The following is a 27,350-nucleotide window of genomic DNA, read 5'->3' on the forward strand; positions in this document are numbered from 1 at the left end:
TGTTTATCACTCTCCATTTTATCACTTTTGAAGCTTAGAGAATCTGGCCCAGGGGGAGATATACTAAGCCTTCAAAAGTGGTCATGTGGAGAGTGATAAACTACCGGCCAACCAGCTCCTGTTATTTTTTAAAAACAGCCTGTAGCATGGCAGTGAGAAGCTTATTGGCTGGTACTTTATCACTCTCCATTTTATCACGTTTCAAGCTTAGTACATCTGGCCCACAGACACTGCCAGCATATATTTGCTCAGTGACCTGCTCCCAATTATTCGGAAACCTGGCAAGTCATTGTAATCACATCAACAAGGGGCCTGTTCACTAAATCCTGGAGAGAGATAAAGTACCAGTCAATCAGTTCCTAACTACCACGTTGAAGACCGGGTTTGCAAAACGACAGTTATGGGGCAGATTGGCAGGTACTTTATCACTCTCCACAGCTTAGTACATAGACCCCTATATCTGGAAACGTGTGAGAGCAAACACACAGACATGTTCACACACCTATTGTGTAGTACAGGCGACGCAGGAAGTGGCTGGTGCTGTGTAAAGGGCAGACAACCTCTAGAAAACCTCAGAGCGGAGACAGCCTGACAGTCGGTGACAAGAGACCGCTCAGACACAGTGAGTGACAGCGCCAGAGCACAGGGTCCCCAGCGTCCGACTGAGTTTAAATATGATTTGAGAGGCGATGGGGAGATGTCAGAAGTGGGGGGACACATAAAAGGGGGGCATTTATGTATTAACATAGGGGGCACAAAGAGCTGCAGCCATAGTATTTACAGGGGTAATGGACGGATGATTGCCGGGCAGAGGGAAGACTAATGACATAGGGGGAATGAGTCGCAGAGAGAGGAAGAGAGGAAGAAAAGAGGAAGAGAATGAACGGAAGAAGAGGCGTTGAGGGGAAGTGACTGCTTTGTAAGTGAAAGAGACAGAGAGGGAGACTGCTCCTGGCCAGGGCGATGCAGAGAAGGAGGTGAGCTTACTAAATATATACTGTTTACTGTGACAGATAGAGAGCTACTGTGTGCTGCGCTGCCAGATAGTGCAGCTGTCTGTGTTACTGCGAGAGATAGAGAGCTACTGTGTGCTGCGCTCCCAGATAGTGGAGCTGTCGGTGTTACTGCGAGAGATAGAAAGCTACTGTGTGCTGCGCTCCCAGATAGTGGAGCTGTCGGTGTTACTGCGAGAGATAGAGAGCTACTGTGTGCTGCGCTGCCAGATAGTGGAGCTGTCGGTGTTACTGCGAGAGATAGAGAGCTACTGTGTGCTGCGCTCCCACATAGTGGAGCTGTCGGTGTTACTGGGAGAGATAGAGAGCTACTGTGTGCTGCGCTCCCAGATAGTGGAGCTGTCAGTGTTACTGCGAGAGATAGAGAGCTACTGTGTGCTGCACTGCCAGATAGTGGAGCTGTCGGTGTTACTGCGAGAGATAGAGAGCTACTGTGTGCTGCGCTCCCAGATAGTGGAGCTGTCGGTGTTACTGCGAGAGATAGAGAGCTACTGTGTGCTGCGCTCCCAGATAGTGGAGCTGTCGGTGTTACTGCGAGAGATAGAGAGCTACTGTGTGCTGCGCTGCCAGATAGTGGAGCTGTTGGTGTTACTGCGAGAGAAAGAGAGCTACTGTGTGCTGCGCTCCCAGATAGTGGAGCTGTCAGTGTTACTGCGAGAGATAGAGAGCTACTGTGTGCTGCGCTGCCAGATAGTGGAGCTGTCAGTGTTACTGCGAGAGATAGAAAGCTACTGTGTGCTGCGCTCCCAGATAGTGGAGCTGTCGGTGTTACTGCGAGAGATAGAGAGCTACTGTGTGCTGCGCTGCCAGATAGTGGAGCTGTCAGTGTTACTGCGAGAGATAGAGAGCTACTGTGTGCTGCGCTCCCAGATAGTGGAGCTGTCAGTGTTACTGCGAGAGATAGAGAGCTACTGTGTGCTGCCCTCCCAGATAGTGGAGCTGTCAGTGTTACTGCCAGAGATAGAGAGCTACTGTGTGCTGCACTCCCAGATAGTGGAGCTGTCAGTGTTACTGCGAGAGATAGAGAGCTACTGTGTGCTGCACTCCCAGATAGTGGAGCTGTCAGTGTTACTGCAAGAGATAGAGAGCTACTGTGTGCTGCGATCCCAGATAGTGGAGCTGTCGGTGTTACTGCAAGAGATAGAGAGATACTGTGTGCTGCACTCCCAGATAGTGGAGCTGTCAGTGTTACTGCGAGAGATAGAGAGCTACTGTGTGCTGCACTCCCAGATAGTGCAGCAGTCGGTGTTACTGGGAGAGATAGAGAGCTACTGTGTGCTGCCCTCTCAGATAGTGGAGCTTTCAGTGTTACTGCGAGAGATAGAGAGCTACTGTGTGCTGCACTCCCAGATAGTGCAGCTGTCTGTGTTACTGCGAGAGATAGAGAGCTACTGTGTGCTGCCCTCCCAGATAGTGGAGCTGTCAGTGTTACTGCGAGAGATAGAGAGCTACTGTGTGCTGCGCTCCCAGATAGTGGAGCTGTCAGTGTTACTGCGAGAGATAGAGAGCTACTGTGTGCTGCACTCCCAGATAGTGCAGCTGTCTGTGTTACTGCGAGAGATAGAGAGCTACTGTGTGCTGCACTCCCAGATAGTGGAGCTGTCGGTGTTACTGCGAGAGATAGAGAGCTACTGTGTGCTGCACTCCCAGATAGTGGAGCTGTCAGTGTTACTGGGAGAGATAGAGAGCTACTGTGTACTGCACTCCCAGATAGTGGAGCTGTCAGTGTTACTGCGAGAGATAGAGAGCTACTGTGTGCTGCACTCCCAGATAGTGGAGCTGTCGGTGTTACTGCGAGAGATAGAGAGATACTGTGTGCTGGGCTCCCAGATAGTGGAGCTGTCAGTGTTACTGCGAGAGATAGAGAGCTACTGTGTGCTGCACTCCCAGATAGTGCAGCAGTCGATGTTACTGGGAGAGATAGAGAGCTACTGTGTGCTGCCCTCTCAGATAGTGGAGCTGTCAGTGTTACTGCGAGAGATAGAGAGCTACTGTGTGCTGCACTCCCAGATAGTGCAGCTGTCTGTGTTACTGCAGGAGATAGAGAGCTACTGTGTGCTGTGCTCCTAGATAGTAGAGCTGTCAGTGTTACTGCGAGAGATAGAGAGCTACTGTGTGCTGCACCCCCAGATAGTGGAGCTGTCAGTGTTACTGCAATAGATAGAGAGCTACTGTGTGCTGCACTCCCAGATAGTGGAGCTGTCAGTGTTACTGGGAGAGATAGAGAGCTACTGTGTGCTGCACTCCCAGATAGTGGAGCTGTCAGTGTTACTGGGAGAGATAGAGCTACTGTGTGCTGCGCTCCCAGATAGCGGAGCTGTCAGTGTTACTGCGAGAGATAGAGAGCTACTGTGTGCTGCGCTCCCAGATAGTGCAGCTGTCAGTGTTGCTGCGAGAGATAGAATGCTACTGTGTGCTGCGCTCCCAGATAGTGCAGCTGTTGGTGTTACTGCGAGAGATAGAGAGCTGCACTCCCAGATAGTGCAGTTGTCTGTGTTACTGCAGGAGATAGAGAGCTACTGTGTGCTGCGCTGCCAGATAGTGGAGCTGTCAGTGTTACTGCGAGAGATAGAGAGCTACTGTGTGCTGCGCTCCCAGATAGTGGAGCTGTCAGTGTTACTGCGAGAGATAGAGAGCTACTGTGTGCTGCACTCCCAGATAGTGCAGCTGTCTGTGTTACTGCGAGAGATAGAGAGCTACTGTGTGCTGCCCTCCCAGATAGTGGAGCTGTCAGTGTTACTGCGAGAGATAGAGAGCTACTGTGTGCTGCGCTCCCAGATAGTGGAGCTGTCAGTGTTACTGCGAGAGATAGAGAGCTACTGTGTGCTGCACTCCCAGATAGTGCAGCTGTCTGTGTTACTGCGAGAGATAGAGAGCTACTGTGTGCTGCACTCCCAGATAGTGGAGCTGTCGGTGTTACTGCGAGAGATAGAGAGCTACTGTGTGCTGCACTCCCAGATAGTGGAGCTGTCAGTGTTACTGGGAGAGATAGAGAGCTACTGTGTACTGCACTCCCAGATAGTGGAGCTGTCAGTGTTACTGCGAGAGATAGAGAGCTACTGTGTGCTGCACTCCCAGATAGTGGAGCTGTCGGTGTTACTGCGAGAGATAGAGAGATACTGTGTGCTGCACTCCCAGATAGTGGAGCTGTCAGTGTTACTGCGAGAGATAGAGAGCTACTGTGTGCTGCACTCCCAGATAGTGCAGCAGTCGGTGTTACTGGGAGAGATAGAGAGCTACTGTGTGCTGCCCTCTCAGATAGTGGAGCTGTCAGTGTTACTGCGAGAGATAGAGAGCTACTGTGGGCTGCACTCCCAGATAGTGCAGCTGTCTGTGTTACTGCAGGAGACAGAGAGCTACTGTGTGCTGTGCTCCTAGATAGTAGAGCTGTCAGTGTTACTGCGAGAGATAGAGAGCTACTGTGTGCTGCACACCCAGATAGTGGAGCTGTCAGTGTTACTGAAATAGATAGAGAGCTACTGTGTGCTGCACTCCCAGATAGTGGAGCTGTCAGTGTTACTGGGAGAGATAGAGAGCTACTGTGTGCTGCACTCCCAGATAGTGGAGCTGTCAGTGTTACTGGGAGAGATAGAGCTACTGTGTGCTGCGCTCCCAGATAGCGGAGCTGTCAGTGTTACTGCGAGAGATAGAGAGCTACTGTGTGCTGCGCTCCCAGATAGTGCAGCTGTCAGTGTTGCTGCGAGAGATAGAATGCTACTGTGTGCTGCGCTCCCAGATAGTGCAGCTGTTGGTGTTACTGCGAGAGATAGAGAGCTGCACTCCCAGATAGTGCAGTTGTCTGTGTTACTGCAGGAGATAGAGAGCTACTGTGTGCTGCGCTGCCAGATAGTGGAGCTGTCAGTGTTACTGCGAGAGATAGAGAGCTACTGTGTGCTGGGCTCCCAGATAGTGGAGCTGTCAGTGTTACTGCGAGAGATAGAGAGCTACTGTGTGCTGGGCTCCCAGATAGTGGAGCTGTCAGTGTTACTGCGAGAGAAAGAGAGGTACTGTGTGCTGCGCTCCCAGATAGTGCAGCTGTCAGTGTTACTGCTGGAGATAGAGAGCTACTGTATGCTGCACTCCTAGATAGTGCAGCTGTCAGTGTTACTGTGACAGATAGAGAGCTACTGTGTGCTGCACTCCCAGATAGCGGAGCTGTCAGTGTTACTGGGAGAGATAGAGAGCTACTCTGTGCTGCGCTCCCAGATAGTGCAGCTATCAGTGTTACTGTAGGAGATAGAGAACTACTGTGTGTTGCACTCCCAGATAGTGCAGCTGTCAGTGTTGCTGCGAGAGATAGAGAGCTACTGTGTGCTGCGTTTCCAGATAGTGGAGCTGTCAGTGTTACTGCAGGAGATAGAGAGCTACTATGTGATGTTCTCGCAGATAGTGCAGCTGTCAGTGTTGCTGTGATAGATAGGGAGCTACTGTGTGCTGCGCTCCCAGATAGTGCAGCTGTCAGTGTTACTGCGAGAGATAGAGAGCTACTGTGTGCTGCACTCCCAGATAGTGGAGCTGTCAGTGTTAATGGGAGAGATAGAGAGCTACTGTGTGCTGCACTCCCAGATAGCGGAGCTGTCAGTGTTACTGGGAGAGATAGAGAGCTACTGTGTACTGCACTCCCAGATAGTGGAGCTGTCAGTGTTACTGCGAGAGATAGAGAGCTACTGTGTGCTGCACTCCCAGATAGTGGAGCTGTCGGTGTTACTGCGAGAGATAGAGAGATACTGTGTGCTGCACTCCCAGATAGTGGAGCTGTCAGTGTTACTGCGAGAGATAGAGAGCTACTGTGTGCTGGGCTCCCAGATAGTGGAGCTGTCAGTGTTACTGCGAGAGATAGAGAGCTACTGTGTGCTGGGCTCCCAGATAGTGGAGCTGTCAGTGTTACTGCGAGAGAAAGAGAGGTACTGTGTGCTGCGCTCCCAGATAGTGCAGCTGTCAGTGTTACTGCTGGAGATAGAGAGCTACTGTATGCTGCACTCCTAGATAGTGCAGCTGTCAGTGTTACTGTGACAGATAGAGAGCTACTGTGTGCTGCACTCCCAGATAGCGGAGCTGTCAGTGTTACTGGGAGAGATAGAGAGCTACTCTGTGCTGCGCTCCCAGATAGTGCAGCTATCAGTGTTACTGTAGGAGATAGAGAACTACTGTGTGTTGCACTCCCAGATAGTGCAGCTGTCAGTGTTGCTGCGAGAGATAGAGAGCTACTGTGTGCTGCGTTTCCAGATAGTGGAGCTGTCAGTGTTACTGCAGGAGATAGAGAGCTACTATGTGATGTTCTCGCAGATAGTGCAGCTGTCAGTGTTGCTGCGATAGATAGGGAGCTACTGTGTGCTGCGCTCCCAGATAGTGCAGCTGTCAGTGTTACTGCGAGAGATAGAGAGCTACTGTGTGCTGCACTCCCAGATAGTGGAGCTGTCAGTGTTAATGGGAGAGATAGAGAGCTACTGTGTGCTGCACTCCCAGATAGCGGAGCTGTCAGTGTTACTGGGAGAGATAGAGAGCTACTGTGTACTGCACTCCCAGATAGTGGAGCTGTCAGTGTTACTGCGAGAGATAGAGAGCTACTGTGTGCTGCACTCCCAGATAGTGGAGCTGTCGGTGTTACTGCGAGAGATAGAGAGATACTGTGTGCTGCACTCCCAGATAGTGGAGCTGTCAGTGTTACTGCGAGAGATAGAGAGCTACTGTGTGCTGCACTCCCAGATAGTGCAGCAGTCGGTGTTACTGGGAGAGATAGAGAGCTACTGTGTGCTGCCCTCTCAGATAGTGGAGCTGTCAGTGTTACTGCGAGAGATAGAGAGCTACTGTGTGCTGCTCTCCCAGATAGTGCAGCTGTCTGTGTTACTGCAGGAGATAGAGAGCTACTGTGTGCTGCGCTCCTAGATAGTAGAGCTGTCAGTGTTACTGCGAGAGATAGAGAGCTACTGTGTGCTGCACCCCCAGATAGTGGAGCTGTCAGTGTTACTGCAATAGATAGAGAGCTACTGTGTGCTGCACTCCCAGATAGTGGAGCTGTCAGTGTTACTGGGAGAGATAGAGAGCTACTGTATGCTGCACTCCCAGATAGTGGTGCTGTCAGTGTTACTGTGAGAGATAGAGAGCCACTGTGTGCTGCACTCCCAGATAGTGGAGCTGTCAGTGTTACTGGGAGAGATAGAGCTACTGTGTGCTGCGCTCCCAGATAGTGGAGCTGTCAGTGTTACTGCGAGAGATAGAGAGCTACTGTGTGCTGCGCTCCCAGATAGTGCAGCTGTCAGTGTTGCTGCGAGAGATAGATAGCTACTGTGTGCTGCTCTCCCAGATAGTGCAGCTGTTGGTGTTACTGCGAGAGATAGAGAGCTGCACTCCCAGATAGTGCAGTTGTCTGTGTTACTGCAGGAGATAGAGAGCTACTGTGTGCTGCGCTGCCAGATAGTGGAGCTGTCAGTGTTACTGCGAGAGATAGAGAGCTACTGTGTGCTGGGCTCCCAGATAGTGGAGCTGTCAGTGTTACTGCGAGAGATAGAGAGCTACTGTGTGCTGGGCTCCCAGATAGTGGAGCTGTCAGTGTTACTGCGAGAGAAAGAGAGGTACTGTGTGCTGCGCTCCCAGATAGTGCAGCTGTCAGTGTTACTGCTGGAGATAGAGAGTTACTGTATGCTGCACTCCTAGATAGTGCAGCTGTCAGTGTTACTGTGACAGATAGAGAGCTACTGTGTGCTGCACTCCCAGATAGCGGAGCTGTCAGTGTTACTGGGAGAGATAGAGAGCTACTCTGTGCTGCGCTCCCAGATAGTGCAGCTATCAGTGTTACTGTAGGAGATAGAGAACTACTGTGTGTTGCACTCCCAGATAGTGCAGCTGTCAGTGTTGCTGCGAGAGATAGAGAGCTACTGTGTGCTGCGTTTCCAGATAGTGGAGCTGTCAGTGTTACTGCAGGAGATAGAGAGCTACTGTGTGCTGCGCTCCTAGATAGTAGAGCTGTCAGTGTTACTGCGAGAGATAGAGAGCTACTGTGTGCTGCACTCCCAGATAGTGGAGCTGTCAGTGTTACTGGGAGAGATAGAGAGCTACTGTGTGCTGCACTCCCAGATAGCGGAGCTGTCAGTGTTACTGGGAGAGATAGAGAGCTACTCTGTGCTGCGCTCCCAGATAGTGCAGCTATCAGTGTTACTGTAGGAGATAGAGAACTACTGTGTGTTGCACTCCCAGATAGTGCAGCTGTCAGTGTTGCTGCGAGAGATAGAGAGCTACTGTGTGCTGCGTTTCCAGATAGTGGAGCTGTCAGTGTTACTGCAGGAGATAGAGAGCTACTATGTGATGTTCTCCCAGATAGTGCAGCTGTCAGTGTTGCTGCGATAGATAGAGAGCTTCTGTGTGCTGCGCTCCCAGATAGTGCAGCTGTCAGTGTTACTGCGAGAGATAGAGAGCTACTGTGTGCTGCACTCCCAGATAGTGGAGCTGTCAGTGTTACTGGGAGAGATAGAGAGCTACTGTGTGCTGCACTCCCAGATAGCAGAGCTGTCAGTGTTACTGGGAGAGATAGAGAGCTACTGTGTGCTGCACTCCCAGATAGCGGAGCTGTCAGTGTTACTGGGAGAGAATGAGATAGAGAGCTACTGTGTGCTGCGCTCCCAGATAGTGCAGCTATCAGTGTTACTGCAGGAGATAGAGAGCTACTGTGTGCTGTGCTCCCAGATAGTGCAGCTGTCAGTGTTGCTGCGAGAGATAGAGAGCTACTGTGTGCTGCGTTCCCAGATAGTAGAGCTGTCAGTGTTACTGCAGGACATAGAGAGCTACTGTGTGCTGCACTCCCAGATAGTGCAGCTGTCTGTGTTACTGCGAGAGATAGAGAGCTACTGTGTGCTGCACTTCCAGATAGTGCAGTTGTCTGTGTTACTGCAGGAGATAGAGAGCTACTGTGTGCTGCGCTCCTAGATATTAGAGCTGTCAGTGTTACTGCGAGAGATAGAGAGCTACTGTGTGCTGCACTCCCAGATAGTGGAGCTGTCAGTGTTACTAGGAGAGATAGAGAGCTACTGTGTGCTGCACTCCTAGATAGTGGAGCTGTCAGTGTTACTGCGAGAGATAGAGAGCTACTGTGTGCTGCACTCCCAGATAGTGGAGCTGTCAGTGTTACTGGGAGAGATAGAGAGCTACTGTGTGCTGCACTCCCAGATAGCGGAGCTGTCAGTGTTACTGGGAGAGATAGAGAGCTACTGTGTGCTGCACTCCCAGATAGCGGAGCTGTCAGTGTTACTGGGAGAGAATGAGATAGAGAGCTACTGTGTGCTGCGCTCCCAGATAGTGCAGCTATCAGTGTTACTGCAGGAGATAGAGAGCTACTGTGTGCTGTGCTCCCAGATAGTGCAGCTGTCAGTGTTGCTGCGAGAGATAGAGAGCTACTGTGTGCTGCGTTCCCAGATAGTGGAGCTGTCAGTGTTACTGCAGGACATAGAGAGCTACTGTGTGCTGCACTCCCAGATAGTGCAGCTGTCTGTGTTACTGCGAGAGATAGAGAGCTACTGTGTGCTGCACTTCCAGATAGTGCAGTTGTCTGTGTTACTGCAGGAGATAGAGAGCTACTGTGTGCTGCGCTCCTAGATAGTAGAGCTGTCAGTGTTACTGCGAGAGATAGAGAGCTACTGTGTGCTGCACTCCCAGATAGTGGAGCTGTCAGTGTTACTGGGAGAGATAGAGAGCTACTGTGTGCTGCACTCCTAGATAGTGGAGCTGTCAGTGTTACTGCGAGAGATAGAGAGCTACTGTGTGCTGCACTCCCAGATAGTGGAGCTGTCAGTGTTACTGCAATAGATAGAGAGCTACTGTGTGCTGCACTCCCAGATAGTGGAGCTGTCAGTGTTACTGCGAGAGATAGAGAGCTACTGTGTGCTGCACTCCCAGATAGTGCAGCTGTCTGTGTTACTGCGAGAGATAGAGAGCTACTGTGTGCTGCGCTCCCAGATAGTGCAGCGGTCTGTGTTACTGCGAGAGATAGAGAGCTACTGTGTGCTGCGCTCCCAGATAGTGCAGCAGTCGGTGTTACTGCGAGAGATAGAGAGCTACTGTGTGCTGCGCTCCCAGATAGTGGAGCTGTCGGTGTTACTGCGAGAGATAGAGAGCTACTGTGTGCTGCACTCCCAGATAGTGGAGCTGTCGGTGTTACTGCGAGAGATAGAGAGCTACTGTGTGCTGCGCTCCCAGATAGTGGAGCTGTCTGTGTTACTGCAAGAGATAGAGAGCTACTGTGTGCTGCACTCCCAGATAGTGCAGCTGTCAGTGTTACTGCGAGAGATAGAGAGCTACTGTGTGCTGCGCTCCCAGATAGTGGAGCTGTCAGTGTTACTGCGAGAGATAGAGAGCTACTGTGTGCTGCACTCCCAGATAGCAGAGCTGTCAGTGTTACTGGGAGAGATAGAGAGCTACTGTGTGCTGCACTCCCAGATAGCGGAGCTGTCAGTGTTACTGGGAGAGAATGAGATAGAGAGCTACTGTGTGCTGCGCTCCCAGATAGTGGAGCTGTCAGTGTTACTGCGAGAGATAGAGAGCTACTGTGTGCTGCGCTCCCAGATAGTGGAGCTGTCAGTGTTACTGCGAGAGATAGAGAGCTACTGTGTGCTGCGCTCCCAGATAGTGGAGCTGTCAGTGTTACTGCAGGAGATAGAGAGCTACTGTGTGCTGCACTAAACATCAAAATACTGGCCCTTTTTCAGATCTGATCGCATTACAAATTTGTTCTGAAAATGGGCAAAACCATGTGCACTGCAGGTGGGGCAGATGTAACATGTGCAGAGAGAGTTAAATTTGGGTGGGGTATGTTGAAACTGAAATCTAAATTGCAGTGTAAAAATAATGAAGCCGGTATTTACCCTGCACAGAAACAAAATAACTCACACAAATCTAACTCTCTCTGCACACGTTACATCTGCCCCACCTGCAGTGCACATGGCTTTGCCCATTTTAAAAACAAATTTTTACTGCGATCAGATCTGAATAAGGGCCACTGTACCAACCAAGCAGCTCCTAAATGCTGTGTTACAGGCTTTTGGTCGTTTATCTCTATCTACTTTATATGTCATATGTACTAAGCTTAAAAAATGATTAAATGGAGTGATAAAGCTCCAGCCAATCAGCTCCTAACTGACATGCCGCAGACAATGTGTGGAAATGACAAGTGCTTATTGGCTGGTGGTTTATCACTCTCCATTTTATTACTTTCCAAGGCTTAGTACATCTCTCCCTGTGACTCTCCATGGCTAGTGGTCTGCGGGCTGTCCCTGTACCCAATGCTCCTGTTGTATGGGTAATTAGGTCGCCCAAATTAAGGTGGACATACACTGGGTCGACCTCTGAAGGTTGACAGGCCTTATGTCGACACATGAAAAAGGTTAACATGCTTAAGATCAAAGGCTTGACACAACCATTAGGTCGACATGAGTTTTTCATGTTTTTTATGTCCCCAATGTCGACACAGTCGACATGGACACAGTTAAAATGCACCCCTCACATGGCTCGCTACGCTCGGCACACTATTATGTTCTCCCACCCCGCCCTAGTGGACGCTAGGGCATTACATACCGCCTGTCGGCACATGCCGGCAAAGTAACACCGGAAAAACGGATGTTGACCTTTTGACTGTTGACCTTCCCAATATCAGTCTAATGCTTGCTTTGACCTTTTGACCCTGTCGACCTTAGGCATGTCGACATTTTCATGTGTCGACTCAAGGTATGTCGACCTTAACAGTATGACCTAATGACCAAATATCCGCCCCTGTGCCTCGTTCTCTTGTTGATGTGCATTCATTCAACCTACTGCATAGATTTTATAAAACTCACTCTCGGGGGAAGGTAAAACCGTAAGTTGGTTCCAGTTGCCCAGAGGCAAGATAAATAGTGCCCCCCCTCCCCCCCCCACCACCACCACCACCACCGCCGCCACCTTATATAAATATATGTGTGTGTATGTATGCATGTATGTATATTATGTTTAAAATAAAGAGAGTGTGACATCTATGGTCCTGCTAGAAGGAGGAGACAGCCACAGAGGCAATATTGATGACTTTCAATTAACTGATTCAAACTTTCAGGGGAGGAGAGGTGCCCCCTTGGGAGCAGGAGCCCGGTGGCAGATGACTCCATTGCCTCCAAGAGTTACGCCTCTGGGTGAAAGCATGAGTGCGATGGGAACTAAGTTTTTCTCAATGAATGATCAAATATAATGTAATCTCCTATATGATAGCCCAGATCTGTCACTCTGTGACTGTGTGTATAACGCTGGGCGGAGTCATAGAGTGACAGACCGGGTAGCCTATCAGCGCAGAACTTGCCGAGATCGCCCCTCCCCAATCTCTCATCAGGCAAAAAAGCATCACTCAGAGACTTGCAAGTGATAAAGTAAGTGAGCACCACCTGCAGCACGGGATGCGGTCATTTGGTCTACAGCATGATGGTCGACACCATTAGGTCGACATGGGAAAAGGTCGACATGGGTCTAGGTCGACATAGGAAAAGCTTGACATGGTTCTAGGTCGACAGGTCATTAGTTTGACAGGTCATTAGTTCGACAGTGTCTAGGTCGACAGTCAAAAGGTCAACATGGGGTTATCCATCACCCGCAGCACACCCGCACCCAACCCTCCCATACCCACAGCACCACCGGACACCCTCCTGCACCCACCACTCCCCCACCCATGGTACTAATGCACCCACCCATAATAGTAACCATATTTCACGCAATAAAGGTGTTTCCAGGTTATGGGGGCGGAGCTCATTACGACAGTGTGCAGAGCGCCCGTATTGCGCGATGAATCACCTAGGTGACTTATACGTGCCGAGTCCACTCCTATACAAATGTTAGTGACAAACCAGAATGGGAGATTTATCAAAGCTTGGAGAGAGATAAAGTACCAGCCAAATCAGCCCCTAACTGACATGTTACAGGCAGCGTTTGAAAAATGACAGGAGCTGATTGTTTGGTAATTTGGGGTAATTAAGTCCTGCTTGCTAGGCTGCGTATATTCACAGGGAAATACCGCCCTGCCAAATGCATGCCCCCACCCCCGTCGCCAGACTCCCTGCACTCCGCTCGCATGCGTCTGCACAGAGGACAAAGGACATTCGATGGTCACTCAGCATCGAATGATTTCTCCTCTGTAGTAAAGAAGCCTATACTATACTATACAGGTGCCCGTCCAGCGTTTGCATGGGCACGCCCACCGTAACACTGGGCTGACCCTAGCGCCAGCTCCTCCCTGCCTGGCAAGTGAAAAACTCGCCGAAGTCCAGCTCCAGGGGTTTGCACATGCTCAGACCCCCACCATTGGGGATGGGACCAAATTCGGTCCTGTGTGTACAAGTCTGAATTGGGCCCTTTATCTCTCTGCGCGGTTTGGTAAATCTCCCCGTGAGATGAGATGAGTCATGCTCGGACTGCCCTATGACCTGTCCGGGTATGAACGTTACGCGGGTGAACCCGGGAACCCTAACGCCGTCATTCGCTTATTACTCCTGGAGACGTAGTACAGTGCGGGGGCTTCTGTTACCGCTACCCAGCTAAATATTTGTCACCGTGGCCCCCACTCCCATCACAGACTGCAGCCAACCAGCTGTCACTCACCCACACACAATTGTCAGCGTGACGGAAGCGTCCATCTGGCTGAGTGGAGCCGGCGATCGTCAGATATTGTACACTCCAGTCCCATTAACCCCTTCAGAGAGTACATACGTGTGTACATGACAGTGACCTGCTTACAGGCCATGTCCAGCCGCCGCCACCTGGTAGGGTGTCAGACCACGCCTTGTGCGCACCTATGGGCAGCGTAGACAAAAGCGATCACTTATACATGGACTCAAATACATACTTGCTTATGCTCCCAAAAAATCAGATGGGAAGGTGAGTCTCCCGCCATCACCCTCCCAGCCCCCCCCCCCCCCCCCCCAGACTTCCCCGCAGCAGTACTTGAAAATGAAAGGTCTGGGGAATCCACTGATGCAATTCTCGCTGAATCGCGCCATCGTAGCCCACCCCTGCTATTCAATGCTGATAACCTGGGCATTGTAGTCCCCACCCCACACTGCCCACCCATGTCTCCGCCGCCTATCTAAGCTGTTCCCAGTCCCTACCATCGTCTATGGTCCTTGAGAAGATAGGTGTCGGGACCGGCGTATGCGCAGTGTTGGTGATGGTACTTCACATGCACATACCCCCGGCTTCTATGGACTGCATCAGCTGCAGCCCATAGAAGCTACATTGGGCTGCACAGCAAGGCAAGGAGTGGCTTCCTACAAGAAGCCAGCTCTCTGCCTATAGCAGCTCGGCTGGCAGTCCTGGACGGGAGGGTACAACCTCTAATGGGACTGCCTTACTGCCGGGGACTGGCAGGCTGTGCTTCAAGTCACTGCCAGTCACAATGAAGCCAGTGCTGTCTCATAGACTACATCTAAATTACTTCACAGAAAGGGTAGTGGATAAGTGGAATAGCATCCAGTCCGAGGTGGTAGAGGCTAAGACAGTAGAACAATTTAAACATGCTTGGGATAGGCATATGAATATCCTTACAAAGAAATAAGGATCAAAAAGGGTTGACATTACCTGAAGGATAAAAAAGGGGCAGACTAGATGGGCCAAATGGTTCTTATCTGCCATCAAATTCTATGTTTCTATCTAGCTTGATTACGGCTGAGCACAGGGGCATACCTGCCAACTGTCCCAATTTTCATGGAACTGTCCTGTTTTTATAGGGATGGTCCTGCCCAGGGCCGGCAGTGTCCCACGATGGGGGGCAGTTGGGAGTCCCCCCTGCCACGCGCACAGCATCTATTCAGAGAGACAAAGGGGCTGGGGGCTTGGCCAGCAGCTCAACAGCACTACCAATCAGTGCTTAACTGTCATTTTGCAAACCCCATCTGAAAAACAACAAAGCTGATTGGTTAATACATGAATTTATTGCTTTCTTCTCTATCCAATCTTAAAGCCAATTGTACTTATTGGATTCCAATGTAATATAGAAGCATATACAGCCCCCCCCCCCCCCACCACCACCACTAACGCTGCATTACTCTTCACGCAAGGTCCAGACCCTCCCACAGTGACTTCCGCCCCATATACTGACACCTCAGGTCAGGAAATGTCTCTAGCGTATGAATTAAACAAATATTTATAAATATGTTTATTGCAAAACAATTGGTCGCCATGACACCTAAATATCCCCACATCAGCATTTGTAAATGCAATGTCATCTAAACGTGGTTTTGTAAAAGACATTAGTGTACAAGTACAACCTGGAAACTTATTGCTATATTTACAAGGTGGAAATGTTGCCGATAGCAACCAAATATTTTATCTTCTAGCAGGTACTAGATAAATGATAAGTACAATCTGATTGGTTGCTATAGGCTTTACATGTGCATTAATCCATTAATCACACACATTCAGCTGCTCTTTGAATCTGTGCAGAGGTGTTTGTGGAAGATGACAATGGGCTCTATGCAACATGATTAGCAGTGCTGTCCGTGCAATGGTGGATGGTAGTGTCTGTGGTTGGCAGTGCTGTCTGTGCAATGGGGGATGGTAATGTCTGTGGTTGGCAGTGCTGTCCGTGCAATGGGGGATGGTAGTGTCTGTGGTTGGCAGTGCTGTCTGTGCAATGGTGGATGGTAGTGTCTGTGGTTGGCAGTGCTGTCTGTGCAATGGTGGATGGTAGTGTCTGTGGTTGGCAGTGCTGTCTGTGCAATGGTGGATGGTAGTGTCTGTGGTTGGCAGTGCTGTCTGTGCAATGGTGGATGGTAGTGTCTGTGGTTGGCAGTGCTGTCCGTGCAATGGTGGATGGTAGTGTCTGTGGTTGGCAGTGCTGTCCGTGCAATGGTGGATGGTAGTGTCTGTGGTTGGCAGTGCTGTCCGTGCAATGGTGGATGGTAATGTCTGTGGTTGGCAGTGCTGTCCGTGCAATGGTGGATGGTAATGTCTGTTGTTGGCAATGTTGTCCGTGCAATGGGTGATGATAATGTCTGTGGTTGGCAGCGTTGTCCGTGCAGTGGGGGTTAGTAATGTCTGTGGTTGGCAGTGCTGTCCATACAATTGGGGTTGGTAATGTCTGTGGTTGGCAGTGCTGTCCATGCAATGGGGATAGTAATGTCTGTGGTTGGCAGTGCTGTCTGTGCAATGGGGGATGGTAATGTCTGTGGTTGGCACTGCTGTCCTTGCAGTGGTGATTGGTAATGTCTGTGGTTGGCACTGCTGTCCATGCAGTGGTGGTTGGTAATGTCTGTGGTTGGCACTGCTGTCCATGCAGTGGGGGTTGGTAATGTCTATGGTTGGCAGTGCTGTCCACACAGTGGGGGTTGGTATTGTCTGTGGTTGGCAATTCTGTCCTTACAATGGAGGTTTGTAATGTCTGTGTTTGGCAATTCTGTCCTTGCAATGGGGGTTCATACTGTTTTTTGTTAGCAATGGTGTCCATACAATGGAGGTTTGTAATGTCTGTGGTTGGCAATTCTGTCCTTGCAATGACAGTTGGTAATGTCTTTGGTTGGCAATACTGTCCTAGTAACGTGGCTGGTAACAGAGAATGTGTAAACTGTCCCGTGCCATGTGCTCTGTGCATTGTAGCCGGCAGTGGGATCTGTGCAATGTGACTGATAATACATGACAATGATGTTCTTTCAGTTTGCCTGACAGTACAGTGTATACAATGGGCCTGTGTGTAGTCAGGGTCTGTGCAATCAAACATGGAGCAATGTCACAATGAGTCACGTGCCACAGATGGTCTTGGTAACTGATTATACAGAAATGTCAGGTCCAAGAAGACAACGGCATCATTTAGTTTGTGACGTTATCAAAACAGGCTTTAATTACAACTGGCAGAGAAATGTGGAGGTTTAAGGTAAGCCGGGACCACAGACGTCAGCCTGACAGCTCATATCTTTCACTTCTTTCTCTATAGATTGTCAGTTTCCGTCTGAGAGAAGACAGGAAGGAAGAGGAACAAAGGGAAGAAGATCAGCACCTGCAGAAACGTTTGAGGACTAAGAGGAAAACTTATGTAGATAAGAGTTACAGGACGTGAGTGTGAGTATGAGTGCTACCAAGGACCTTGGAGACCCCCAGCTCGGGGGAGCGGACCTCATGCCAGGTGACTCACCACAGCACAGAGTAACCCAGGTGAGTACTCAGAGCTGCTCTGGAGAACGTGAGTGAGCATGGACTAAGGCAGAGGTTCCCAAACGCTGTCTTCAACGCACCCCAACGGTTCAGGTTTTAGGTATATTCATGGCTTCGCTCCGTGGTTACATTAAAATGACTGAGGTTCTAATTAATACTGCTTTCACATCGCAAAATAAAGGTTCGCACCGGGGCTTTGAAACAGTTCATTCCCGGCGTGAACCTGAATTTTGGGATGTTAACATCCCCACAGCGAACCGTGATCAGGGGGAGTGGCGGGGAGTTGGCGCGTCATCGGGGGCGAAGGCGCTGCTCCAAGCGCTGCCTCCTCAATAGTGTGAACGCCAGCAATGAACCGGTAAGAACTCTGCTTTTTTACTGGTTCGTATTGTAGTGTTGCTACCCATTTACGGGACACGCTAACCCCTTTCACATCGCACTAGTTACCGGGTCAAACCGGCTTGTACCCGGTAATTAGTTGCGATGTGAAAGGGGTATAAGTCACCTGTGGCAAAGTATGGATAATACCTGGACAATAGGGGTACCTTGAGGATCACATTTGGGAACCTCTGGACTAAGATCATCTGGATTGATTTGTGTTGTCTTCTCTGGCCAGGACCAGTCTTCTCGCGGATCCATAGAACCTGAAGAGTTTGAGAGTGTTTTCTTGGATAATGCGAAAGCATCTGGCGGTGTGGTGGGAGAAAGGGCCTGGAAATCCGCCCCTCCATCTCCATCCTGTGAAAGGAGAGGTGAGATGGTCTATCAGTGATTCCGTCCTAACCCATCAATGCACCCTGTAGTTGCATTCTCCAAGCTGTCCTCCATCAGGGTCAAAGTGTACTTTGAGGTTCCCTTTGCTAGAACACAGATGGATTTGCCATACGTCCCATTCCATATTGTTGGATCACTGTTCTTCCACTGTTATTCTTGTGAGGAGATCCTCGAACCATGCACAGTTGTTGGCTAGCCTCTGGGAATGTCTGGGAGACTCCAGAATTAGGTAGAGACCCCTCACTTTATGGCAAATCTTCCAAGACCACTTGGTGGACATCCATAAAATGCTATACACAAGTCCCATCTACACTTGGCAGGGAGGCATTGCCGCTATCCCGAGGAGGGCTGGATTTAATGAAATAGCCCCAACCATTTTGATGATCCTTGGTCCCAAGGAGTAAAGGTGCATACACACTGTACAATTTTTTTTCCCAACTCTTTTGACCATTTTCGTTCCTTTCGGCCCTTTTGAACAAAATTGGTCAAAATATCTTTCAGTGCGTTTGCGACGAACGATGAATGATGATGCGCATACCCGCCAGTTGTTCATCAAGGTTGTTCGTCAACTGTGCATGCAGCTCAATTTGGATAGCTTTCAAAAAGAGCCTATAAACTGTAGCTAGATCTTTCGTCTTTCGTCTGTCGTCAATATCTTTCGGCAACATCTTTCGGCCAGGACACTGGGTTCAAGGGTAAGGTCTTTCGATGAAATTGGTCAAAAAAATTGACCAGTGTGTATGCACCTTAAGGTAGGAAAGTAGGCCGGCATGTTGAGGAAGGTTTTAGAGACAAACTAATAACGAAACCTGCCAAGAGTAATAGAAGTTATTCAGAACGGGCTTCTTCATTTTGTATGACTTTGAAAAGAAACGAGGGTGAACAACATCTTAAAGGTTTCACAGGTCTCAGTAATTGGCTTGCATTGTCCTAGGTAACACAAAGGCTTTACTCTCTGGATCTAGGAGACTGCATGCCAGCTTCTGCGCATAGTATGAATCATTATATTATCTCAGATATCTGGATATTATGTCATTATTGTCAGCTACGTGGCCGTGAAGGCAGCCATTTTGGAGACTGAGCTAATATTATATGAAATCGGGTGCACTGTGAAAAATCAACATTAGTGGGTGTCAACATTTTATATGTTAACCTATTGTCCATGTGGATTTCCTGTCGACAATCAGACTATGGGCCCGATTCAGACCTGATTTCTGGGCTGCGTGTTTCCAGAGCGCAGCAATCAGGTAAACAAATGCGATCGCAGCCATGCACATGAGGGGGAAACCATTCACAAGCACCCACCATGCAATGGTTTTCCCCTCTGGACGCAGCGCTGAGTAAGCCAGGACCGACTCTGCGCATTGGCCGCCAGGAGAAGGAGGCAGCCGGTGACATCACTGGTCCAACCTCCCAACGGCCGGGGAAGGCCTGTGTATTCTGGGCCATTCCCAGAGAAAGCACAGTTACCGCCCCCATCACTGGCAGCCTTTGCACGGACAGCTATGTCGACATAGACATGCCAAAAATAAAACCATTTCAACTTTTTTTTAAACATGTCAACACTTTAAATGTCGACATTTTGACCATGTCAACTTTTTGGCCGTGTCAGCATGATGAATGTGGGCGTTTAGAACATGTCGGTATTGTGACTGTCTGGCAACGCTTGTCGGTACTGTGAACGTCTGCTAATCATACTGACCGCGTCTCGCCTTACACCAGCCATGTATAGAGGCTCGGGCTCAGGCCTCTGATTACTTCCTCTTTCTGACAAGCCGCGCAAATAATCTACAGGATAATAGGGGTTGATTTGAAAACCACAGACACAGTACTGGATAAAGGAGCGTTATCATCACACATCACAGCAATAAAGTAACTGTTCCCATGATACTACCACGCTGGGGAGGCGGATCCATCTGTTACACAAGGGGGTTATTCTGGTTCATGCGCTCGGATGAGAATTCGCATCCTTGCGAGTGACACAGATCCCGCCTTGCGAATGGTAGTGCGCCGACCCACCATTCGCAAGGTGCGTATGTTCACACTGGCTGCGAATGGATGTTTTATATAAACAGTATAACAGTGCCACTGGGACCCTCCCACATCTTTCGGCGAAAGATGTGGAAGGTGCACACATATGTAAGGTTGCTCCGGTGATGTCAGCTGCCCGCCCCCCCGCATGTCCGTCATGGCTCCATTATAATGAGAACACCAGACGCTATCATGGGACCACCCATGAAACGCTGGGCCTTCATATATGCTAATGGGCCAGCCCGCTCCCCCCCCCCCCCCCGCCCGCAAACATGGGCGACCAGGTTGGTTGTCATGGACATACGCACCAAGTGCACGCACATGCGCAGTAATGCCATACTTGCCTACTTTAAATTTCACCTCTCAGAGAGAAGCCAGGAGGGGCAATAAGTCAGGGGGGCGGGGTCAAGGCTGACATCACTTGGCCACACCCTCCCATGCTGGAAAACTCCGTGATTCGCAGGCCTGGGCTTAAATGCAGTGGTCGCGTCATTTAAGCCCCGCCCCCTCACTGCAGACCCCCGAATTACGGTAATTAAACCAGCGGGCAAGGGGGGAGCAGGGGCTATGAACAGAAAGCGGGAGACTTGCCCACCTTCCCGGGGGGCCGGGAGGAGGACCCAATTTTCGGGAGGCTCCCGGCTATTCCAGGAGGGTACGCAAGCCTGAGTAATGTGCATGCGCAATGCAAAACATTGGGCTAGTGCGAACGCATACTGGCCTGCGAACAGACCAGAATAAGGTCCAGTGTCTGCTCTGTCCCATTACCAGTAGGTTAGTGCTGAGGAGGAACCATGGCCATTGTCCTGGGCAGAAGGGACTGACCAGTGCTGGGAAAAAGCCCTTTCACTTCCACATTGTCCCCAGGGAGCAGTTTAGGCGTCTCCCTCCCTTCTAATTGTTTTTGTGATACTAAATATAGCAATTAGGGGCTGTTATTTAAAGTGCACCTAAAAAATTACTCTGTCATAACAGTATTTCTGCATATTTACATTTCTGTGGTTTATGAAGGTATAATACGATTATTTGTGGCCGACAGTGCCATCTTGTGGCGAATGTAGCTTACTGTATGATGTGGCTATATATATATATATATATATATATATATATATATATATATATATATGGTAGATTGAGTATTAGGGACCTTATACTCAGGGCGGGTGTGACGGGCCCCAGCGATTTGGAGGGCCCCAGAGCTTCCATGCCCCGGTACGCCCGCCGCCTGTACTAGCTGGCCTTTCAGTGACCCTCGTGGCCCAGCCGTCTACTGTGCACCATCTATGTGTGGCTGAGTCTGACTGTGTGTGCGCATGGTCTGGGGCCACAGGCACACAGTCGTACCCACCGCTGGTGCTGTGGCCTCAGTCTCTGGCTCATATACTTTTACTGCACATGCGCAGGTCGGCCCATTACCATATGGAAACGCCCAGCGTTTAATGGCCATTCCCATAAAAACACTGGGCGTTCTCATGGTAATGGGCCGATGGTGGGGGGGGGGGGGGGGGGGGGGGCTGTCAGCTGCCCGGCCACTTCCTTCTGAATGTGCACGAAGATCTAAGGTTGCTCAGAGCAACCATTAGATCTGGGTGCACATTCCAAATCATTCGATAGTCGCCGCAGGCTGCAAATTGATGTTTATTTTTAAAAATCTTTCGTTCCAGTTGTGAACGTACGTGCCTTGCAGATGGTGGGCCTGTGTACTACCATTCGCAAGACGGGATCTGGTTCACGCTCAAGGGTCCGAATTAGCATCCGAGCGAATGAACCAGAATAAGACCCTAGGTGTGGGCCCGGAAGCAGTGGACAGCGGTGGACAGCGGTGGACAAGCTTTATACAACTCAGGCCAGGTCACGGCAAGTTGGGAGCAATCAGAATAATAAGCAGGTGCCCCAATGATCCCCAATGCTGCACCCCTGACTGGCTCATACTTGCAGATAAACCACAACAGGCCACGGGATTATGGGGGTTATTCTGGTTCACTCCTTCTGGCAAATTCCTTCTTAGATGGACAAAACCATGTGCACTGCAGGTGGGGTCGATGTAACATGCAGAGAGAGTTAGATTTGGGTGGGGTTTTACTTTAAAGTGAGATCTATATTGCAGTGTAAAAATAAAGCAGTCAGTATTTTCCCTGCACAGAAACAAAATAATTCACCCAAATCTAATTCTCTCTGCGCAAGTTACATTTGCTCCACCTGCAGTGCACATGGTTCTGTCCATTTGAGAAGGAATTTGCCTTTGCCTTTGTTCTTTCTGTCTGCCCAAAAAATGCAAAAATCCCGAGGCACTGTCCCAGCCACACTCGCGATCCAGCCGCTGGATCTGCTATCCAATCACAGCAGCTCCTGTCAATGAAGCAAAGTGCCGCTTTTGACATTATTTTTTATGTGTTTTTTTAGCCCATAATTTAAACAAACCTTAATGTTTCATGCCTCAGTGGTTTCATTAGTTTTAATTACTTTATATGCAAGAGTAAGCAGATCTCCAACAACCTGCCGGCTACTTAGAGAAGGCAACTATTGATGAATCCCACAGTATGGGGCCCCTGAAGCTTGTGTAATGAGCTCCCCTATCTTCCCTCAGGTCTCTCGGGCTCGGTCCTCTCGCTTCACACTGAAGAGTTCCTGGAGCTCCTCTCCACAGCCCAGACCAGGCGCCTGGAGGAGCAGAGGGCGGAGCTGCCTGACCTGGTCATCCCGCCCAAGCGTCACTTCTCGGTGCCTTCCTACCGCCAGTTTTCTCTCCCCTCTGATGAAAAAGGAATTGTCACAGAACTGCAGCGTCGGAGAGGGGGGTCTTGGGCCAGTCGGAGCCGCAGGAAGAAGCCCCCCTCTATAAAGGTTCCAGCCCAAGAGGAACTGTACACCACCATCTTAGGGCATCAGGTAAGTGTTGTACTTGGCTGTTCTTCTGAATTTTGGGTAGCTCTCCATCCCATGGCACTCTATTGTAAATGGCAAAAATACACAGCAGAGGGCAGGGCTGCCATAATGTGATGGGCAGTGCCGCACCCTTAAACATTCACCATAAATACAATTAGACAGTTCTATCCTTATATATTCGCTAAGATTTATTTTATATGCTATGAAATTGTATCTGTCACATACTCACAGCAGCCATTTTGTATCCATAAGCAGTATTCATAAAAATAATTCCAATCAGTACATGCCTTCAAAATGGCTGCCAGGAGAGTTGCAGCTACAGAGGGAGCCACAAAGCTGCACAGAGGAAGTATCAGCTGTGGAGCAGTTCTCTGTGGCTGCTGCAACTGTATATCTCAGAAGAGGAAACTGCTGTGTAAAGTGTGGGTGGAACATGGTCCCCATGGTTTGGGAGCGCGTTTGCACTGTACACCTTGCATCCACTGTTAATACGCCAATTTCTCATCCCTTTTTCCCCCCTGTGTTGATTTGAATTCATCATCCTGTTTTGGTTCTGGCAAAACCACCCTCAAGTGTTTTGGTTAAGATTCAGTTTTTACTCGGTTGCAAATCGATAAATATTTTCTGCTAAAATCATCTAAATTTTGTAATCTAAAACTCAAAATCTGTATTTAAAATCGGAATTCTGAACCATAGTAAGATCCGAACCAAAAATAAATTGGATCTCCTCAGGAGATCTGGATCAGGTTTTGTTCGGTTCAGATATACAAAAATTCAGGTTTAATCAGATTTCTGGAGAACTGAACCGCATATCTCTACTACAGAACCACCACACAAGAAAAACAACATGGCCTCACCATGTGTAATATCACTGGGGCCCTTCCTGGAGCACCTGAGTTGCAATGATGCAAGCACTGGGAAAAACGAAATCCTAAAAACATTCTTTTTCTCACAATTTTAAAATTCTAATGGAAATTCTTCCATGCTTGTAATCGATGTAAAAGAAATTAGATAGTAAAGAGGTACTAAGTTGTCTGGTTAAGAGAAACATCTTACAGTATATTAATATTGTGTGTGAAGCATTTGGTGCATCGTAATCATGAGTATTGCCAGTGTGGGCTACACCAAGGATGGTTCTACGGGTGGTAATTGAGCTAACCTTTTGAAGTGAGACAGTGCAGTATGGTGTACTTTTGATGCTTACTAACTACTGTTCCTTTCCAGGCTGAGCGAATGGATGACCAGCGCAGTTCTCCTCCGATACCTCAAGCCGCCGCTGATCTTTTTGAGATCTTATTCCGTCTCCAGGGAAATCGTTTGGATGAACAAAGAGTGGAACTGCCTGCCCCACTAGGAGGCACATGCTCCTAGGAAAAGATGGGGTGAAGAGCTTGGTCCACCCTTTTGTTCAAACTATAATTGTGAGTTCTACTGTCTCCTGCCTATCTACTGTGAAGGTGCCACCACAAACAAAGGACAGAAACCATTTCTCGTTTGTCTACCCATCAACTTACCTCGGAAGTAGATGGTGGACCATATATGAAGCCGGGAGAGAAGGCGGACTTATATTGTTTGCTTTTTGAAGACAAGGTGGGGGAGAATATTTTTCTTTTGCTGCGTTAAACCAAGATGTTTTTTGCCGATTAACTGTGCTCACTGGGCAAATTGGCGTTGTGAGAAGATTTAAACTTCTGGGGCTCATCTCCTACAGACCCAGAGAGGAGACTGTATTATCGCTTCTCATGGTCTCAACGCACTGCCACAAAGCAATGTGCACACAACTGAACTGTGACCCTAAATGTATTTTTATTGCTGAAAAACCACCCTTCATTAGAACCGTCCATCACTTGAAAACACATTCCCACCTCTGACCCTGTTGGACAGCTATTTACTGTGTTGGGAGGTTGATTATCTCAGAATATCCCAGTATGTGCTTTTGTTCTTATTAAAAATGTGCTGTTTGACTTCATCGCCCTAATTTTTGCACAGTTCTGGCATAAATGACCCAGCTTAGACCCACTGCACTGTGACTGTGATCCGCCAGCTCTTTTTATTTGTACGATGCACAGTTTAGCATATTTTATCTGTTATAAATAATGCAATTGTTTGTTAGGTAAGGCTTGCGGATAGAGCGGTAATAAATTCTGCATTGTCAAGATAATGATGTCATGTGTATGCATTGGGATTCAAGGTATGTATAAGCCTTGTGTGATTCCAACACGGTTGTCTTCGGGCGGAATCCCATTATCATATCAGATATGTGCCTGGAAACCATTGTCTGACCAAGACTGATCAATTACTCATGAAGTTTTAAGGTGCATCAGACTGTGGTTAGATCCTCTGGATATTGGCATCACAAAGTAAAGGCCAGTGGCAGCGCAAAGTAAAGGCCAGTGGCAGCGCAAAGTAAAGGCCAGCGGCAGCGCAAAGTAAAGGCCAGCGGCGACACAAAGTAAAGGCCAGTGGCGGAACAAAGGAAAGGCCAGCGGCAGCGCAAAGCAAAGGCCAGCGGCAGCACAAAGTTAAGGCCAGTGACAGCGCAAAGTAAAGGCCAGTGGCATCACAAAGTAAAGGCCAGTGGCATCACAAAGTAAAGGCCAGTGGCATCACAAAGTAAAGGCCTGGGGCATCACAAAGTAAAGGCCAGTGGCATCACAAAGTAAAGGCCTGGGGCATCACAAAGTAAAGGCCAGTGGCATCACAAAGTAAAGGCCTGGGGCATCACAAAGTAAAGGCCAGTTGCAGTGCAAAGTAAAGGCCACTGGCGTCATAGAGTAAAGGCCAGTGCTGACACAGAGTTAAGGCTAGCGGCCAGGGCCGGCGCCACCACTAGGCAAATCTAGGCATTTGCCTAGGGCGCCGGCCACTGGAGGGCGGTATTTCGCCCCCCCTTGCTGCCCGGGTACCTGTCCTGCGGCGTATATGTGCGTAAAAGCTGGCGGCGGCGGCAGCGGGGGGTCCCAGCAGTCAATAAGAAATAACAAGCGCTATCCGCCGAGCTATGCGGAAGCGCTTCTGTTTTGGAAACACTAACGCTTCCGCATAGCCCGGCAGATAGCGCTCGTTATTTCTTATTGACTGCAGGGACCCCCCGCTGCCGCCGCCAGCTTTACAGCGCCGCAGGACAGGTACCCGGGCGGCAGACACCGGGGCGCCCCCACCCCGACTTGCCTGGGGCGCTTTGGTGCCTTGCACCGTCCCTGCTAGCGGCGACACAGTAAAAGCCAGCGGCGACAGTGTTTAAAAATTGACAGTTAGGAACTGGTTGGCTGTTAATTACCTCTATCCACTTTATCTCTCTCCAAGACTTAGGGCCTTATTTTGGTTCATTCTTTCTGACAAAATCCTTCTTAGATGGGCAAAACCATGTGCACTGCAGGTGGGGCAGGTGTTACTTGTGCAGAGAGAATTAGATTTGGGTGGGGTTTTACTTCAAAGTGAGATCTATATTGCAGTGTAAAAATAAAGCAGTCAGTATTTACCCTGCACAGAAACAAAATTACTCACCCAAATCTAATTCTCTCTGCACATGTTACATCTGCCCCCCCTGCAGTGCACATGGTTTTGTCCATCTAAGAAGGATTTTGTCAGAAAGAATGAACCAAAATAAGGCCCTTAGTAAATAGAACTGAAGACTGGGGCGATTTTTCCTGCAATGCTATAATATTTCCTATAGTAAATAGTAAGGTAAAATATATGTATGTTTCTGACACTGGTAATGTTAAACTTGGAAAATGAAGATGTGTCTTTGGCGTACATACAGAGGAGGAAGATGCAGCCTTAGGACAGGGAGCAGTCATACACTGTGGACATAAAGGGGGAAATAGCGGCTGTGAGGGGATGTACTAATGCTGCAGCAGCCATCTTGTGCACACAAAGGCCCACTGCCAGCATCGCAGATCCAATGCCTGCGTCCGAAGAGGCAGCCACGCCCATCAGAGTAGCCCCAGGGTTACTCAGAATGGCTGCCATAGCCAGTAAATCTACATCAGAAGACACTGACTCCGGTCCTAGCACTCCCACAAAATGGAGGCAACATGCTTCCATTTTGGGAAATGGTCCCTTTTTCCACCTAATTGGTCAGCGTCCATCTTTGAATCAGCCCCTCTCATTTATTTTCCGTTGTTTTTTTCCCCTACTAAATGCCTCTAATTAATATAACTTGGACTATGCTATGGACAGAAAGTGCTATTATGTATCTGCTAATAATAAACAGACATTTCTACTGTTATCTGTCTTGACATTTTTTCCCATTCACTGTTATATTATCCTGCACATGCCCTTTATACTGTACTGGGTACATATGAGTACGAGTGAAGCACGTAATGGAGGTCATTTATGAAGTGCAAAATGGCGGAGGTGCCAAAAAGCATTAGCCCCACTTCACACCTACATTTCTGCCAATGGTTGGTGGCAGTGGCGGCTCCAGGGGTTAGCCTGCAGCACAGTCCAAAATTCAAATAGAGGAGAAACACCAACTACCAGCAAGTCAGTTTGGAATGG

At 49.2% G+C, this 27,350-nt stretch overlaps 1 protein-coding gene across 4 annotated transcripts; it reads left to right on the forward strand.

Moving 5' to 3' along the window:
- The first annotated feature begins 526 nt into the window (after window positions 1–526).
- On the forward strand, window positions 527–25,860 carry GPSM3 (G protein signaling modulator 3). 4 transcript variants are annotated; one of them, XM_083160144.1, is made up of 5 exons: window positions 527–622; window positions 16,939–17,156; window positions 17,773–17,908; window positions 22,549–22,850; window positions 24,072–25,860. In XM_083160144.1, exons 2-5 carry the CDS (start codon window positions 17,070–17,072, stop codon window positions 24,216–24,218), a joined length of 672 nt encoding a protein of 223 aa, XP_083016270.1. In that variant the 5' UTR covers window positions 527–622; window positions 16,939–17,069; the 3' UTR covers window positions 24,219–25,860. The 4 variants fall into 4 exon arrangements, with proteins under 4 accessions (XP_083016270.1, XP_083016269.1, XP_083016271.1 ...); XM_083160143.1 differs by lacking the exon at window positions 527–622 and adding an exon at window positions 631–977; XM_083160145.1 differs by lacking the exon at window positions 527–622 and adding an exon at window positions 13,303–13,889.
- Window positions 25,861–27,350: the final 1,490 nt, after the last annotated feature.

The sequence above is a fragment of the Crinia signifera genome, chromosome 9, assembly GCF_055691185.1.
Source record: "Crinia signifera chromosome 9, ASM5569118v1, whole genome shotgun sequence".
NCBI lineage: Eukaryota > Metazoa > Chordata > Amphibia > Anura > Myobatrachidae > Crinia > Crinia signifera.

Excerpts from the sequence above, each read along its gene's own strand:
- GPSM3 (XM_083160144.1), top strand. The coding sequence starts at position 17,070 with ATGAGTGCTACCAAGGACCTTGGAGACCCCCAGCTCGGGGGAGCGGAC. Across the intron at positions 17,909-22,548 it reads TCCATCCTGTGAAAGGAGAG|GTCTCTCGGGCTCGGTCCTC; the intron begins GTGAGATGGTCT and ends ATCTTCCCTCAG. Across the intron at positions 22,851-24,071 it reads CCACCATCTTAGGGCATCAG|GCTGAGCGAATGGATGACCA; the intron begins GTAAGTGTTGTA and ends GTTCCTTTCCAG.